The 15,848-nt window shown below is 43.2% G+C and overlaps 1 protein-coding gene across 1 annotated transcript in view; it reads right to left on the bottom strand.

Annotated features, from left to right (window-relative positions):
• reck (reversion-inducing-cysteine-rich protein with kazal motifs) overlaps positions 1-7,712 on the bottom strand; it is a 57,977-nt gene extending 50,265 nt beyond the window's left edge. The window contains exon 1 of the mRNA XM_080854713.1: positions 7,572-7,712. Within this exon, the coding sequence (XP_080710839.1) occupies positions 7,572-7,641 (70 nt within the window). The 5' untranslated portion in view covers positions 7,642-7,712. The remainder of the gene's footprint in view (positions 1-7,571) is intronic.
• Positions 7,713-15,848: the final 8,136 nt, after the last annotated feature.

The raw sequence follows: 15,848 nt of genomic DNA, 5'->3' as shown, positions 1-15,848 counted from the left end.
TCTCTAGCAGAAGTCTACCTGGTCCCTGGGATGTGGCACGCCGTTTCAATGATCTGGCATCATAAGCAGAGATATGTTTGGATGTATTCAGCAGACTCCCACATCATTAACAGAGCTGCTGCCCGTAGTCCTTTGTTACCGTGACCAAATGACTGACGCAGATAAGCACTAGGAGCCAGTGAAGCTAAGCGAAGAGGAGAATCAGTCAGAGCAATACCACTCTTCATACAGAACACACACACACACACACACACACACACACACACACACACACACACACACACCACTCTTCCTACAGAAGACAAGGAGACAAGACAAACCCCTCCTCCACTCTCAACTAGAGAGAGTGAGGGATGTATGAAAAAAAAGAGAGAGAGAGAGAGAGAAACTGTAAAAAAGAGAGAAACAGAGAGCAAGAGTAAATGAATTAAAGAACAAGGGAGGCAGGGAGACAGACAGAGAATGAAAGAGAGAGAGAGAGAGAGAGTGTGGGAGAGAAAGCGAGTGTTGGGGCGCCAACCCCCTCCTCTGCGCTCATGCGTCCCCCTCTGTGCCGTCCGACGGCCGTATGCGACACATGGCACCTGAAAGGCACCCCGTGCTCCCTCTGATGCCCGCCTGGGGGACGCAGGCCATCAATCACACCGCCTGGACACGCGCCTTTATCAGGGGGCGACAGGGACATCTGCTACAGGAGGAAGCACAGGGCTCCACACACACACACAGAGTCATACACACACACACACATGTGTGCACACATAAACACACACACACACACACACACATGTACAAACATGGAAACATAGACAGACTCAGACATATGCACAGAGACACAGACACACACACAGACACACACACACATCCGGCCCCTCCCTGCAGTAATGGAATTGGCTCCTGCATGAAAAGAGCCCCAGAGAGTGGGCCCTCACTCCACTGGAGACATCAGAAGCCCCAGCATCACACAGATGCAGGCCCGCTGCACAAACTGATTAGAGTGTCTGGCCATTACACACACACACACACACACACACACACACACACACACACACACACACACACACACACACACACACACACACACACACACACAATGAAGAAGAGAGACAGCATCCTTCCAGCTTTTGAAGTGGCCACCTCTCTGTCTGAGGCTGTTACATGCTGTTTTTTAATCTCTTTAAAAAGACTTTTCTACAACCACATAAGTATTTGTTCCGTCATCACCTTAATCACTTAATTTATCCTTTATATTTGTGTTTTTTCTTGTTTGCTAAACTCTTGTTTTTTGTGAGCTAATTGAACCTCCTATCCAGGCAACATGGCGACTTCATCATGAGTCACTGTGTTATGAGGTCCTTACAAAGTCCTTGACACGCTGCTTGTTTATGTTCTCCTTTGCGTTACTTTTGATGTTTGTGATAAAAGCATCCTCCCCATGAGTACATGTCAGATCATTATGTGGATGCAAGGGAGTGTGTGGGAGGCGTGCTGAACATGTGGCCCGACTAACCAGACAAGACACCAATAAAAAAACGCAACATTCTTGGAGATTCTTGGAAATTATATTCCCATTCCCAGGCAATTGAGGAAATTGAAAAACGTTCCCAGTAACAGATTGGAATTCCAATTTTATTTTCCAATTCAATTATGGCGCGGACAGGAATTTAAATTGAATTGACCTCGGCGGCGTTTTTGTCTCCAAATGTCTTCACAAACAAGCCCTCGAGAGACGCTGAAAATAGAACGCCCAGACGCTACAAGGGCTGCTTTTTCCATTATAATTCTATAGGACTCCACCTTGCACCGTCTCCCACAGTAAGTTCACGGCTGAGTGGCTGTGTCTGTGCGCCGTGTTTTGTCTTCCCCATTCTGTGGCCTGGCCTTTGGGTGTGTCTCCCCACTTCACTCTCACACTGGCTGCCCTCTCCTGTATCTCGTGCCTCCACATTCACTAGTGGGAGAGACCTGGCTCTGCTCTCAGTGTGTGTGGTCCCTCTCTGCTGTGCTCCAGGAGTCGGGACGGAGCTTCGGTAACCACGGCAGCGCTGCCTGCTGTGCGTCCCCTCTGTTTTGGCAAAGGTGCCGGTGTTGGTGTACATAAAGGCTGCCATTAAAGCGTGATTACCAGGCTAAGGCTACCGCTCTGGCAAGATCAGACGATAGTGTTGCCTTCTCCACTTCAAACACACCCACACACACACACACACACAAACACACACGCACACACACATACACACACACACACACGCATACGCACACAAACACGCACACACATATACACACAAAAACCAAGAACGCACACACAAACACACACGTGCACACACACAAAGACACACAGGCGCACACACATAATAACGTGCACACACACACACACACACACACACACATACACACACACACACACTAGAGTACACTTTCCTACATTTGTATCATAAACACAGGGAAGAACTGGGCCCAAAAGGACACAGGTCTACTGCACCACTTCCCAGGCTTAAAAATAAGCTCTTTTCCTGCGAGTGCCTGGCTACGAGTGGAATTTGAGGTGACCCAAAACACAGCTCACATTTCCTGCCCGTCTATTTCCTGTTGGGCTTTTTTTCCCTCCCTCCAGCTCTCCGAGCCTCTAGCGCTCAGCTCTAACAGAGACTCCAGCACACTGACTTTTCTCTTACTCTTTCATTTGGCTGATGACAAAAAATAAATACAAATAAATAAAAAGGAAATTAACCTAAAGGAAGATTTAGTGGAGCGGCCCCCTGTGCCTCTGAGAGACCCCCCGAGGGACTGAGCTCTCATTGGTCAGAGACATAAACACACACATTGTTGGACGGGAGATGACTGCTGTCTGCTTTCTGGCCATTGCCGCATTCCTGTGGCAGCCCAGCCCCTCGTGGGAGAGAGAATATAATGCTTCTGGGTCAGAGGTCACTTCCTGTGCATTAATTAATAGCGATCTAGCATAAGCAGGGCACCATTAGAGGATTTCACTCCAGGCATACATTCCTACTGACTCAGAACTGTTCCACAGAAATGTCTAGCGGTCTAGAAAGAGCTGCTTTAGTGCCACAAGCATAAATTAATAAATGAATGAATGAATTCAATGAATGGATGAATCAATGTATAACATCTAATGTGCTCTTCTGATACAGAATACACACACTGTCTTGTCCATGACTATCTTATGTTGGGACACCATTCTGTAACATTCCATAACAACTTCACACACAAGAAGTTATTTAAAGACATAGCTGTAGTGATTTCTTCTAAAAAGATTGTTAGTGATAGGCCAGGGAGGTTTTTCCCTGGTGCTTGCTGTGTCTGACTTATATTGATACTCTCATTGGATTCTGAATCAACCTTTATTAGGTCTTCAGTTATCAAGACAACATGTATGGTCGTACATTTTCAGTGGCAATATTGTCATGTGTAAACTAACTGCTATGATTCAAATAGCATGTCAACGTGTTCATTGTTCCTGCGTGTTCACTTTATGCACGACATGCAAATAATACGCCAGTGCAGCAAAGCTCTCAGTGCAGCAAAGTTTCTCATACTGCATTCAAGTTGCGTCACCTTTGTCTTTGTCTCTGTCTGCCTTGCTATTAAGAGACTCGACACACATGATGCAGATTCCACTGCAGTAGTTACTTGTGATGCAGACAGGAGTTACTCAACACCAAACTGCTCATAATGCAAATTCCACTGCAGTAGTTACTCAACACCAAACTGCTCTTCTTGCATCCCTCAATCTTAGAGACAGACACCCCCAAAAAATGGTCACATCTACAGAATAAATAATCCCATTAACTCCAAGCTGTGAACCATTAGTGAAATGAAAGCGTTGAGGAAGCTTGTGTTCATCACTTCCCCTAAGTGCTTCTATGACAATTAATGCCACAGGCAGCTCTGGCCACTGATTCTGTGTGCCAAACTTCAGCTGCGGCTTTTTAGGTTTTCCCAAGGCATTCTTGGGAAGTTACTTGAGCATGATGAGCGAGTGTCACACACTCACTAACCCACCAACACTCTCTCTCACACACTCACTCAGACACACACACACACACACACACTCTGAACAAACAGTTTGAAGATAAAAGTGAGTGACAATGCTACATTTTAATTTTCAACACGTTTAATGTTCGTCATTCGCCAACCATGAAAACATTTTGTGTCTTCAGTGACAAAGGCTGAGCTTCTTTTCAAGGACGCGAGAGCAGAAGAACAGACAAAGTGAAATACTTTTCATCAGAGAGACTGCAGACTCCACACTCTCACAGCTAAGTCTCATTTCAATGAGCTGCTTTATCACAGGCTCCTCTAAAACTGTTCAGAAGATAGAAAGACATAGAACAGAAAGAAAAATGCAAAGCCATGCATCAAAGACATTATTTTAATTTCATTCATAAGATGGCACTGATATAGAATGTCATTTTAATTTCCCCAGAAAAGCCCTGTAGTATAAAGACCCAACTTTCACTAGGATGAAAAGCATTGTTTTTCTCCAACTTCTGGAACTGTTTAAAAGTTGAGTGTGTGTGTGTGTGTGTGTGTGTGTGTGTGTGTGTGTGTGTTTGTGTGTGTGTGTGTGTATGTGTGTGTGTGTGTGTGTGTGTGTGAGTATGTGTATGTGTGTGCCTTTTTGCATGTGTACTAATGTGTGTGTGTGTGTGTGTGTGTGTGTGTGTGTGTGTGTGTGTGTGATACTAAGACTGGGAAAGGTGCAGCTAAACGTGGGGAGGATTGAGGAGAAAAAAACCCACCTACGAGACATATGGTCGTAACCTGTCTCTGTAGTTATGAGCTTACAGACCACATGTGCAGCCCAGGTGGGAGCGCTGGCAGATAGATATCTGCCCTCTGTGTGCAAGTGTGTGTGTGTGTGTGTGTGTGTGTGTGTGTGTGTGTGTGTGTGTGTGTGTGTGTGTGTGTGTGTGTGTGTGTTTGTGTGTGTATGTGTGTGTGTATATGTGTGTGCAGGCCAGCACTCCTGAACAACATCAGTCCCTCTGCACATGTCCAGAGCACCCTGCCAACCACGTCACAGCGCTCTCAATGCTCATCAACACACACGCAGAGCAGCAGCACTGGAGAACAGCAAAGACGGGGATGGCTGGCAGTGAATTCACTGTAATGCAGCACACATGTGCAGGTACGTCTGTGTGCGTGTGTGTGAATGGGGGGGGGGGGGGGGTCTATGGAGTCTTTGGTGACACTTATCACACAGGCCTTGTAACACTATCTGACTGTATCATTAGTTGAGGATAACATAATAAGTATCCTTATTGTGTGTAACATCACGTGGACACTCTCTACTTACACTTACATAACCTCAACTTTGTTCCCTTAACCCTACTTTCATGTCATTACAAGGTATCAATATACCTTTGTTACTCAACAGATTACTCTGTACTTCATAGAGCAGCTACTCTGAGTGAGTGCTACGGGGTCTAGGGAGAGGTCAGATCTCTTGTTGGCAGAGGATTAGAGAAGGGGAGCATCCCTCTGCGTTACATCAGGGTTAATTCTGATCCTGTCCATTCTTATGATTAGCTAAAGCAGAAGCACTGTGATCATTTACAGTGACATCTCAAGACATTTACCCATAAGCCTGTCCCAAAGGACCTGCTACCGGCTCTGTGAAAATTATGGGATGGTTTAAAATAAAAGACTTTAATGTAAGGCTCAGTTGATAATGACTGTTTCATAAACGAGGAAATAGAAAGAATACCTACTACAACTTTAAAGAGCATATACAGAGGCAAAGAAGATCATTTGATGTAAAGAGGCTAACTTCAAATTTTACATTAAAAAACTCGGTTATGTAAATGCAATGTAACAACCCATAGAGAGTCTGTATACGAAGATTTTATATTAAGCCTTAAATAAGTTAGTGAGAAAAACTGACTGCGCGGCCAACAAATCTGATGCCAGGACAGAGAACACATTTCAACATAAACATCTGACATCGCTCTCACCAGTGTGGGTTACTCACTCCTATATGTTCATATAAGTGGCGGATCCGAGCTCTAAAATAGCTTGGCCTCCAAGAAAGTGCGCTTGTGTGGGGCTGTGGCAAAAATAATCAGGATATGAAGGTTTAAAGGCTCTCAGCGGAACGCAAAATGTCAGGTGAAGATGTCATGAATTTGATCCGAGACGTGGACTACAGCCTCTATTTTCTTTTCCCTGCACACTTAAAGGAGGTTAAATTGGTCGCAGATGCTTTGTCCCAGAGAAAGCCAAAGTAGGTAGCTACATCCACATATGCAGCCCGACCAGGGGTTGCGATTACCTCCACAAACAGTGGAATTTATACAATTCAACAATAGGTGAATTAATTTAACCAGGAAAATATGAAATACAATAGTAGAGGGTCGATTATATCTTCTGCATTTTGGGAAAAATAATTATTGAATTGATTCATTAAGGCAGCATATTTGTTTTGTTGCCTCGCATACAAGATAACTAGCCAAATACTAGGGACCAAGAAGGACTTTAACGCGCCTTTCATGGTCGCCAGCCCACTGTGACAGATGTCTTGTGTCAGTAACTATACAGCGATATTTAGGCTACGCGTAGTAATCCACATCCCCGGCGCACGTAGACAAACAACTTCAAAGCGCTCATCAGTCCAGATGTCAATTTAGTAGAAAGGACAACAACCTTCTTTGCAGACGTAAGTAAGGGATTCCCATCAACAGACGAACTAACTACCACCTAAGTTTTCGTTATTTATTCCGCCACCGGCCTCACACTCCAACAAATGGTTAAGTAATGACCATCAAATGGCAATGAGCGAACTGCTAACAATAGCAGCGCAAACAAATGTGCGTGTATACATTGCCACATGTTAACACGAAGCTGGTATTGTCACCATAAAATGGGACAGTAGGTTGCACAAGATTGCGCTTTTGTCTTCGTCACCATGGATGGTTTTAAAATCAATTTTGTTTTGCGAGTTTCCAAAGCGATAGCCAAGTGATGTGCATCACCAAGGAGAAACTTATTAGCCTATTAACGAAAGAGATGCTGGTTTTCTATTTAAATACAGGGTGCGATGAAGTTACAGTAAATGTAACTATGTTTCATACAACGATTATGGATTTGTCCGTGAGACAACCTTTTCAAAATATCGCGTGCAGAATTTTCACGAGTTCGTACTTCATTCAGTTGTCAAAAAAACATGATAAAAATGTTGCTCATTGTTGCAGTATGACGTTCATTGTTGTGCAGATTACTACATATACAACACTTTCAAAAACAATATATACTTTACAGACAAAGAGAAAATATAGCTAACGTTATGATTCATACCACTTTGTAAGCATATGGGTGCGAGAGCGAACAGGATGCGAGGCTGAAGCAACAAGTTATCTCCGTTACACGCACTAAAATCAATCACAGCAGATGTAGCCAACTCTTGCGAGCAAAAACACCCCCCGTTGTCAATAATGCGTAATAGAATATTCACATGGTTGTGTAATAACACTTTTGCAACTGTACAAATCCATACAAAAGAAACATTGCAACTAAAGCGGCGGCTCAGCAATAGAACAAAACTAGATCGGACTTACCCTGAGCATGGGCGAAATAGTTGAAGTTGAGGACTTGAAGAAAAATGATTATCTCAAAACACACATACATCTTATTGAAATCCTAAAGTGCATTGTGGAGTCAAACACGAATGAAACACTGCCGCTTTGACAAGCTCCATGAGACCATCGCTTGCGGGTAGGCTACATCAGTATTTGTAGCTCGTCCATGGTCCATACGCACACAGGCCGCACGGCGGAGATGGGAACTGGACCCTCGCCATACTCCCCCGACTGAGCATGTGCAGACAGGAAAAAACGCCCGTTCTCCGGTGGCTAGAGGGTTGGGTTAACGGGGACTTGAGAAAGCAGGGAATTTCAAGGCTACAGTTTTGAACGCCAAGGGTGAGGTAACTATAAATCTTCATCAGGTCATACCAATCTCTAATTAATAAGCAAAAATGTATTTTGCACACTGGAGCAGGCTTATAAGAATTGTAATTTGTAGAATTATTTTTTATTTGACTTTTTCTCGGGCAACTGTTAGTTAGCAGTATACAGTAGGCAAACTACATATCAAAACCCCTTTGAGCGATAAAAAAACAAAACTAGTTATTAACTCTGTCTTTGTCTCAGTGAGATGCTATGCCACAGCAAAACTACACCAACACAAAATATTCACTTAATTCTGAGGTATGTTCATATAATTACCAGAGAGCTCATATTCATCCAAAATCATCCCTCAGCCTAATATTTTAAAGGGTGTTGTTTCTTCAAAAAGGCTTCTACACCAGCCTATTTGTAGTTTAGACAGAGCATTACCATATGCATATAAAATCTATCAGGAAAATATTTTGCCAGATTTAATGGATGTCTTGTCAGTAGGGGAATGATAGCACTACAATTTGCAACTTCAGTTTGTGTGTGTAATAGTCATCAGATTAGACCGGACTAGAAAAGAAAAAGATCATTCTTGATCTGATCTGCTCCTGGTCCAACAAGGATGCACTCATGGATGGAGTGCACAGCCTGCCAAGCCCATGAGCAGAGGCCTACAAGCTTCCTGAATTAAATGAAATATTTAAAATATTATAACATTGAAATATTTCTCAAAGGGATGTTGCTGCCATCGATCCCTATGGTTATTGAAATTATTACACTATAAGTCCTCTCAACTCCCCAACACCCTGTTCCCCGTACATAGCTGGGTAAATAGCTATTCTCACTCCTGCCTAGAGTCCACTGGTCCTGCATCAGTGATATGATTCTGCAGCGAAGCTCTATTTCTCAGTCTGAATGACAGATCAAGTATCATTTAACTGTTTGATGTGGATGATAATGCATGGGGAACTATAAAGCATTCTAGAATGTGGTGCGGGTACTTATAGATCAGAACTCTCCCATGATCTATTGCTGTGTTTTCTGTCAGCTGTGACACATAAGCAATCTAGATTCAAATCTGTCTTGTATTAGCCGACAAAAACAAACCTATTATCCCTTGTCTAAAACCTTCAGAGAGATGTACATGTGTTTCCCTTGTGGTGATTCTCAAGAGGGCCACATGTTGACATACGTCCAACTTTCATGTATGGGCATTGATGAGGAACATATACAGCCTCATAGGATAAGCCCCAGGATGGCGTGTGCTATGGTGAGGCTACGAGATAAGAAACAAAAATATTGAAAAGCATCTCAGGTATGACTACAAGGCAATATCTACTGGATTAGGACTATATCAGCAAATTTACCAAATGAAAACAATGGACTGGAACCTAAATAATAGTTTTTTTGCTCACAGAGAATAATGTGTTGAGGAATCCAACATATCATGCCACTGGGGTATTTATTTAATATCTTTGACTCCCCAGCTACAGCAAACAGACTGATAGGCCTCCACAAAGACTTCTGCCCCCTGCCCCGAGAGAGCATTATTCACAGACAGACAGACAGACAGACAGACAGACAGACAGAGAGAGAGAGACAGACCGATGATAAGAAAGACGGATAGATCCCTTGGGGAGTTTACCCGGTAACAGCAGCCAGACTCAGTCTGCCATGGGACACAGGAATGCAAAAATGGAAAATACACATGCAGACAGACATCCAGACATGTAGACAGACAGAAACAGACAGACATACCTCAGTCCTGAAGTCCTGGATCCTGGATCCAAAGATTGTTGACATTGGAGCTCAACAGCCAATCAAATGCACCCCTCCCTTCTGTGCTCCATAAGCAATGAGCATCCCTTGTTTATGATTGGCTGGAATAGTATATGGCTTGGCCCGTGCAAATTGTTTATTTTTAATATAGAGCCAGGGCCGTGTTCAATTTATTTAATTTTTTTACCTTTTTAACCGTGAGGAGAGATTTTCCGACTTTGGCAAAAAGTGAATTGGATTACAAAGTCAATTGGATTGGAAGTGTACTTTTAGGAAGTACCAATACACCACGTGTTCCGTCATAATGAACAAGTTACTCCTCGGAGTGCCTTCTCACAGCCCTGTCAGGCCAATCCGAACGTGTTGGGATCGGCTGTGTCGTCGCGTTGCTGTTTTGTTGCGGGGCTTTTTAACCCCCCCAGTGTGATAGAGGTGGCCCCCGTGACCTCCTGGGGCCCCGGCCCTCAGTCACTTCATGGGAAGCAAGACAAGGGCACAAGAGGAGCAGGGCAGAGCACAATGGCGGCCCCCACTGCTAACATCCCCTAAGCTACAGGATGAACACACGACCTCTGACCCCCCACTGCATTTTTCTATAGGGAGGGCAGATTTAGATGGACCGCTCCAGTGATGGACAGCTCCGATACGGAGCAGGAAGTTGGGAAACAGAGCAGGCTCTGTGACATTGAAGGCAAAATGAAATGGAAAACATTTCACCGTTTTTCTCTCATGCTTTTTCCCTGCCTGCTGAAAATATATTCAGCTCATTTTACAAACTTAATATTGATTCAGAGAGCTCATATTGTTGAGTCCAGTGGCACTTCTTACAAGTGAGAGGTTGAAATGTTTGTATGCTTTGTTTTTGGTTATGAAAGAGAAGTACGAGAACATTTAAATTAATAAAAATGTATTTATTGGGAGATCAGACCCCATTAAGCCTTTAAGGTCTTTGACTTGGGTTATTTGTAATGTAAGCTTTCAAAATAAACCCCACGAAAACAACAATATCAAACAAAAAGCAGTATACAAAATGTTATTTGCAACAAAATCACATCTCATTAAATTTCATGGCTGAACTGAAAGGGCTTTAAATCTTTCAAACAGAGATGAAAGCACACCCTTTGAGCTCGGTTAGAGGATGCTTTGGATAAATCATAAACATGCTCTGCTCTGCTCTGCTGGCCACATTTGCTGATAAAGGAAGACGTTATAAATTCTGTTCCTTATTAAATATTATTTCCATTATGAAAATGTTCAATAGTTATATTAAATAATCTCTAAAGTCTAAAAACAAGAAGCCTTCGCAATCTGAGTAAGAAGACCACAACTCTGTCTGACACTTTTCTTTTGTTCTTCAGCTTTTCTTTTGTTCCTCAGCTTGGGGAGGTTTGCCTCGTAAACATCTCCCTCATCTTCATTTTGATAGTGCTCCACTGTCTGGAAATGTCTACAGACATTTCAGCTAGACCTCTTTGTAAAATGAAAATATTACAGACGAGTGTGTCTCTGACCAAACCCTTGGACAGGATGATATCAAGTAATGCACTTTTCATTTACCACCATTCCACAAAGCAAACAAGAGCAAGATTTCTGTGAGCGCTCCAACAGCAATTACATGAAAGGGGAAACAAATAGGCTTTTCATTTTCACCAAAAGCTTTGGAGTTCACAAGTCGATGTCTAAAGCTGTCATCAGCAGGTTCAGGGCGCTAGGGGTCTCACATGGTAATGATCAGCGGGTGACGCCAATGCAGCACTGCTCAGTTAAAGCAACAGTCAGGATACAGGCCTCTCTCTCCCTCTCTCTCCCTCTCTCTCTCTCTCTCTCTCTCTCTCTGTCTTTGTCTGTCTCTCTCTCTCTAATTGTGTCTCTCTCTCCCTCTCTCTCTTTCCCCCTTCTGTCTTTTTCTGTCTCTCTCTCTCTTTGCCTCTCTCTCTCTCTTTATCTGTCTCTCTCTCTTTGTCCCTCTCTTTCTTCTTCTCTCTTTCTGTGTCTGTCTCTCTCTCTCTTCGTCTGTCTCTCTTTGTCTTTGTGTCTCTCTTTCTTCGTCTCTCACTCTCTCACTCTCTGTGTCTGTCTCTCTCTCACACACACTCTGTCTGTCTGTCTGTCACTCTCTCTCTCTTTTTATCTATCTATGTGTCATTCTATCTAGTCATAAACCTATTAAATGTAGGCAGTCTCTGTCTATCAGAGTCTGCTTGCCCATCAGTCTGTGAAACAGTGGATGTATTCTGGGCCGTATGTGAATGCAGACCGCGTATGTGCACAATTTCAGTGTCAGGAATCTCAGTGGTGGTGAGCAAGACGGTGAGCAGTGCATTAGTGATCAATCACAAATGGTCTGAGGACGGGACGCTTTGATGTAGCCTACAGAGCCTCATTGATTACAGAGAGGCCATTGGCTGAAAGTGCATCAGGACCCAGAGAGTCACAATGGACTTCAAGAGCCTCATGTCTTACTATGTCTTACAATACTGTGTGTCTGTGTGTGCTTGTGTGTGTGTGTGTGTGTGTGTGTGTGTGTGTGTGTGTGTGTGTGTGTGTGTGTGTGTGTGTGTGTGTGTGTGCGTGAGTATGTGTGTGTGTGTGTTTGTGTGTGTGTGTGTGTGTGTGAGAGAGTGTGAGAGAAAGAAAGAGACAGAGAGAGAGATAGACATGAATAATAAATCATATATTCCATATACTACACTGTATACACTTGTGTGTTTGATGTAAATGTGTTATATGTGTGTGTGTGAGAGTGTTTATATAAGAGCAGTGCACTGCTTTGATGACTAAGAAGCCTTGGTCATGACCCACGATGACTGTTCTAAACCATCACAACATTTTTACAATGTCTTCATATGTCTACTTGCTATGTGTACTACCAGTGGAAGTGAATAATCCTTGACCGCATAACCATGTGGTTGCAAAGGAGAATTGCTGCATTGTTATTCATGACTGTGAGTGTCTAGAGCTATGAATCAAAGCATTGCTATGCTGGATAAGTTAAGGTTAAAATGACTAAAGAAGGCCTACAACCATTTTAGGAACACAAGTATGAAAGTGGCGGAGAGATTCCCTTCACCTGCCACCTGTTTTAGGTTATTAGAAGCAGCTGTACTGTCTCAGAACCTGATCTTAACTGCTTTCAGAAAAGGCGAGGTAAAACAGAAGAAATTCAATTTCAATGATATTTTAAACTTTAAATGAATGACTGTAAAATGTGAATTATTATATTGGTTGTTACAGTTATCATTCAACTTGACCACAAACCAGACAGTATAAATAAATTAAAGCTAAAAATAGCTTTTTCCACAACTGGTAATGAAATTAAAGGTCCCTAGAGGTAATGATATAGGTTTAAATGTCTTATAAATCCAATTTCTCTGGAATACCCTGCATCTAATGAAGGTGTGTCCTAAATGTAGACAGAACACTCAAAATAGGGGAATAATAATAATTAAAAAAATATTTGACTTCTTTACAGTCTCCCATTCAACCCAAGTGTTTCAAAATCCATCCCACCTCATCCTATTTTTTGTTTTCTTATGGCGCTGCCTGTTGCACCTTTAAGCAGAGAAATCACTAGGTGTGCACAGCTGCACGCCTCTCGCAGGCAGTGGGGGAGATGGGCACCAGACGAGCGTTTGAAGTCTGCAGGCACGGAAAGCCCTTTGAGCACGCCAGAGCTGCGAGATTAAGTCGCATTTAATTAGTCACAGCGTGGCAGAGCGAGCGCACAGCCTTCCTTTGAGCCGCACCTTCTTCTGAGCGCCGCGCTGTCACATCCTGCGCTGGCCTCGGCTGTAATCACGGCACGTGTTTTAATGCGGCTCGGGCCTTTTTAAAGTGGTCCGTTTTTCTCAGGGCTGCTTTGAAAGGGAACACAAACCAGGAGGAAACGGCTTTACTTCCCCCAGAATGTGGCTCGCACATGTCGCCCCAATAATCAGCCACAGGATGGGGTCCACCGCTTACATAAAGTCACGGCTATATTTAGATGAGGAGCACGCATCATGAAACGACTCCATAACCTTCATTTACCCATGACCGCACTTAAATATGTCCCGTAATCATAGGGCTCTCTGCTAATGACAACACACAGTGGTGCACTCTGACTGGGTGGACGTGTACACTCAGCATACACACACACACACGCACGCACGCATGCACACACACACACACACACACACACACACACACACACACACACACACACACACACTCACCTGTTCGGACGCACATTCGAGGTCGAAACTGACCACAAACCCTTGGAGGTAATTATGAAGAAACCACTGGCCGAAACCCCACTGCGACTCCAGAAAATGCTACTTAGGCTTCAATTGTGTGTTAACTTCTGTCCACATGTTTACCAATCCATCAGGTAGGCCTACTTATGGAAGTGCAAACACACAACACAAGGGTTTGGTGTCCAAATGTCCAAATACTGTATGTAATGTATCGCCACAGTCTCCCTGATAAGGGTGTGGGGTCAGCTTCTATATCGATCAGCTGATGGACAGAGACTGAAAACAAAGCAGAAAAATCCATGATAAATTGGAATACAATGGCCAGATGTTGGTCTCCCACTAATGGTGTATCTTAGCATTTAAAAAAAGACCTGCATAATAATTACCTTACTAAAGTTGTTTCTATGCATTTCCCAAACCAACTCCCCATTGGGCTCCCCTAAGAGACACTTCCATACATGGAAGAGTTCCTGAAGATGCTGAATCCATGCTTCAGGTTTGAGCATGTGTGAGATTAGTATGATGGGCATGACTCAGATTGGAACGCAGGTAATCATTATTAGAAAGAACATAAGCAACAATTATTATGCAAGCCAAAATGAAAAAGTTCCCAGTTGTATGCTAGATGCCACACATGGATTTGTGGGGATTAAAGGGATTACATTTAATTTATTTATACCGATTTTTGTATTTATTGAAGCACAAAATGTAATGCAACACTGCAGTAAGTGCATAGGTTCAGACACTAACACAATTTCTTTAGGCTGTAAAATGTGTGTTTTATCTGAAAACTGTGTTAGGGTATACCTAACAGTGGTCCAGACCAACCTTATGAAACAAACACCTCTAAATGTTAAGGTACGGCTTAAGGTATGAGTTAGGAATGATGTAGCATTAAGAAGGCTTTGGGAAACCCAACCCAGGTGATTAAGGGCTCTTCAGAAGTATTTACCAAATACGACACTGGCAGAAACTTGAATCCAAATATGACACACAGAGACAGCATGTTTGTTTCAGCACTGGTGGGATTTAAAATGTAACCAGGGTGTTTCTGGCACCATGTTCACCAAACTGACCCACAACGACAGACTTAAAGCTGCCATCTCTTCATTTTTAATGCCACACGCAAGTGGGAACAGGACAATAAAATAAAAGTCCATGAAATATTCCTGAGAAAAGAGCATGAGATGAAAGGAGACGGGTTTGGCAGCTGCTCCTCGGTTCAGTAGGCACACTTGTGAAGGTGTGGGGTCAAACAGTAAGTGTGGTGTGGTTGCTGTTGTTGTGAAACCACAGTGACAGCCTTGAGGGTGTCAGATCTCTCCCAACAAGCACCCTTCACAAACAAAGCCATTTCAGCCCCTTAAAGGCTGTTTTACAAGCACTCTCAGAGCGCCCACGAGTTCCACTGAACTTTTAAGATCAGTTAGCATCGACGTGTGGTACAAGACTGGCAGCCATTAGCCTGGTGATCTGTGTCCAAGACTGGCACAGAGAGAGTTTCAAGCGTGCCAATCATGTTTACGAGTGGGCACAACATGTGATGTGCTCTTAAAGCTGGTTACTCGGCAATGTGTCGGTCCAAACAGTCAGTCTCGGGCATCTTAAGTGTCTTCATCACTTCATTAGAGTGGAAACAGTGATGCTTTATGCTACAGTGCCCTTATATGGCATTTTAAAGGGCATTAATGAATATGAATACGCCATGAACTTCAGTATCAAGAAATCATGTGTAATGTTGAAAACTGAAGTTTAAAGGTTGAAGGTTAAAGTTTGTTATTTGTTTTTGGTTTATGTTAAAGTGTACATTATATAGGATTCAGTGGCATCTAGCAGTGAGGTGGTATATTGCTATCAACTGAACACCTCTCCTTTTCCAAGAGTGTAGGAGAAATTACGGTGGCCAGCAGGTGCCATAGCAATG

The sequence above is a fragment of the Sprattus sprattus genome (genome assembly GCF_963457725.1).
Source record: "Sprattus sprattus genome assembly, chromosome: 17".
NCBI lineage: Eukaryota > Metazoa > Chordata > Actinopteri > Clupeiformes > Clupeidae > Sprattus > Sprattus sprattus.
Note: the sequence above shows the minus strand (reverse complement) of the source record. Positions and strands in the feature narration are given on the sequence as shown.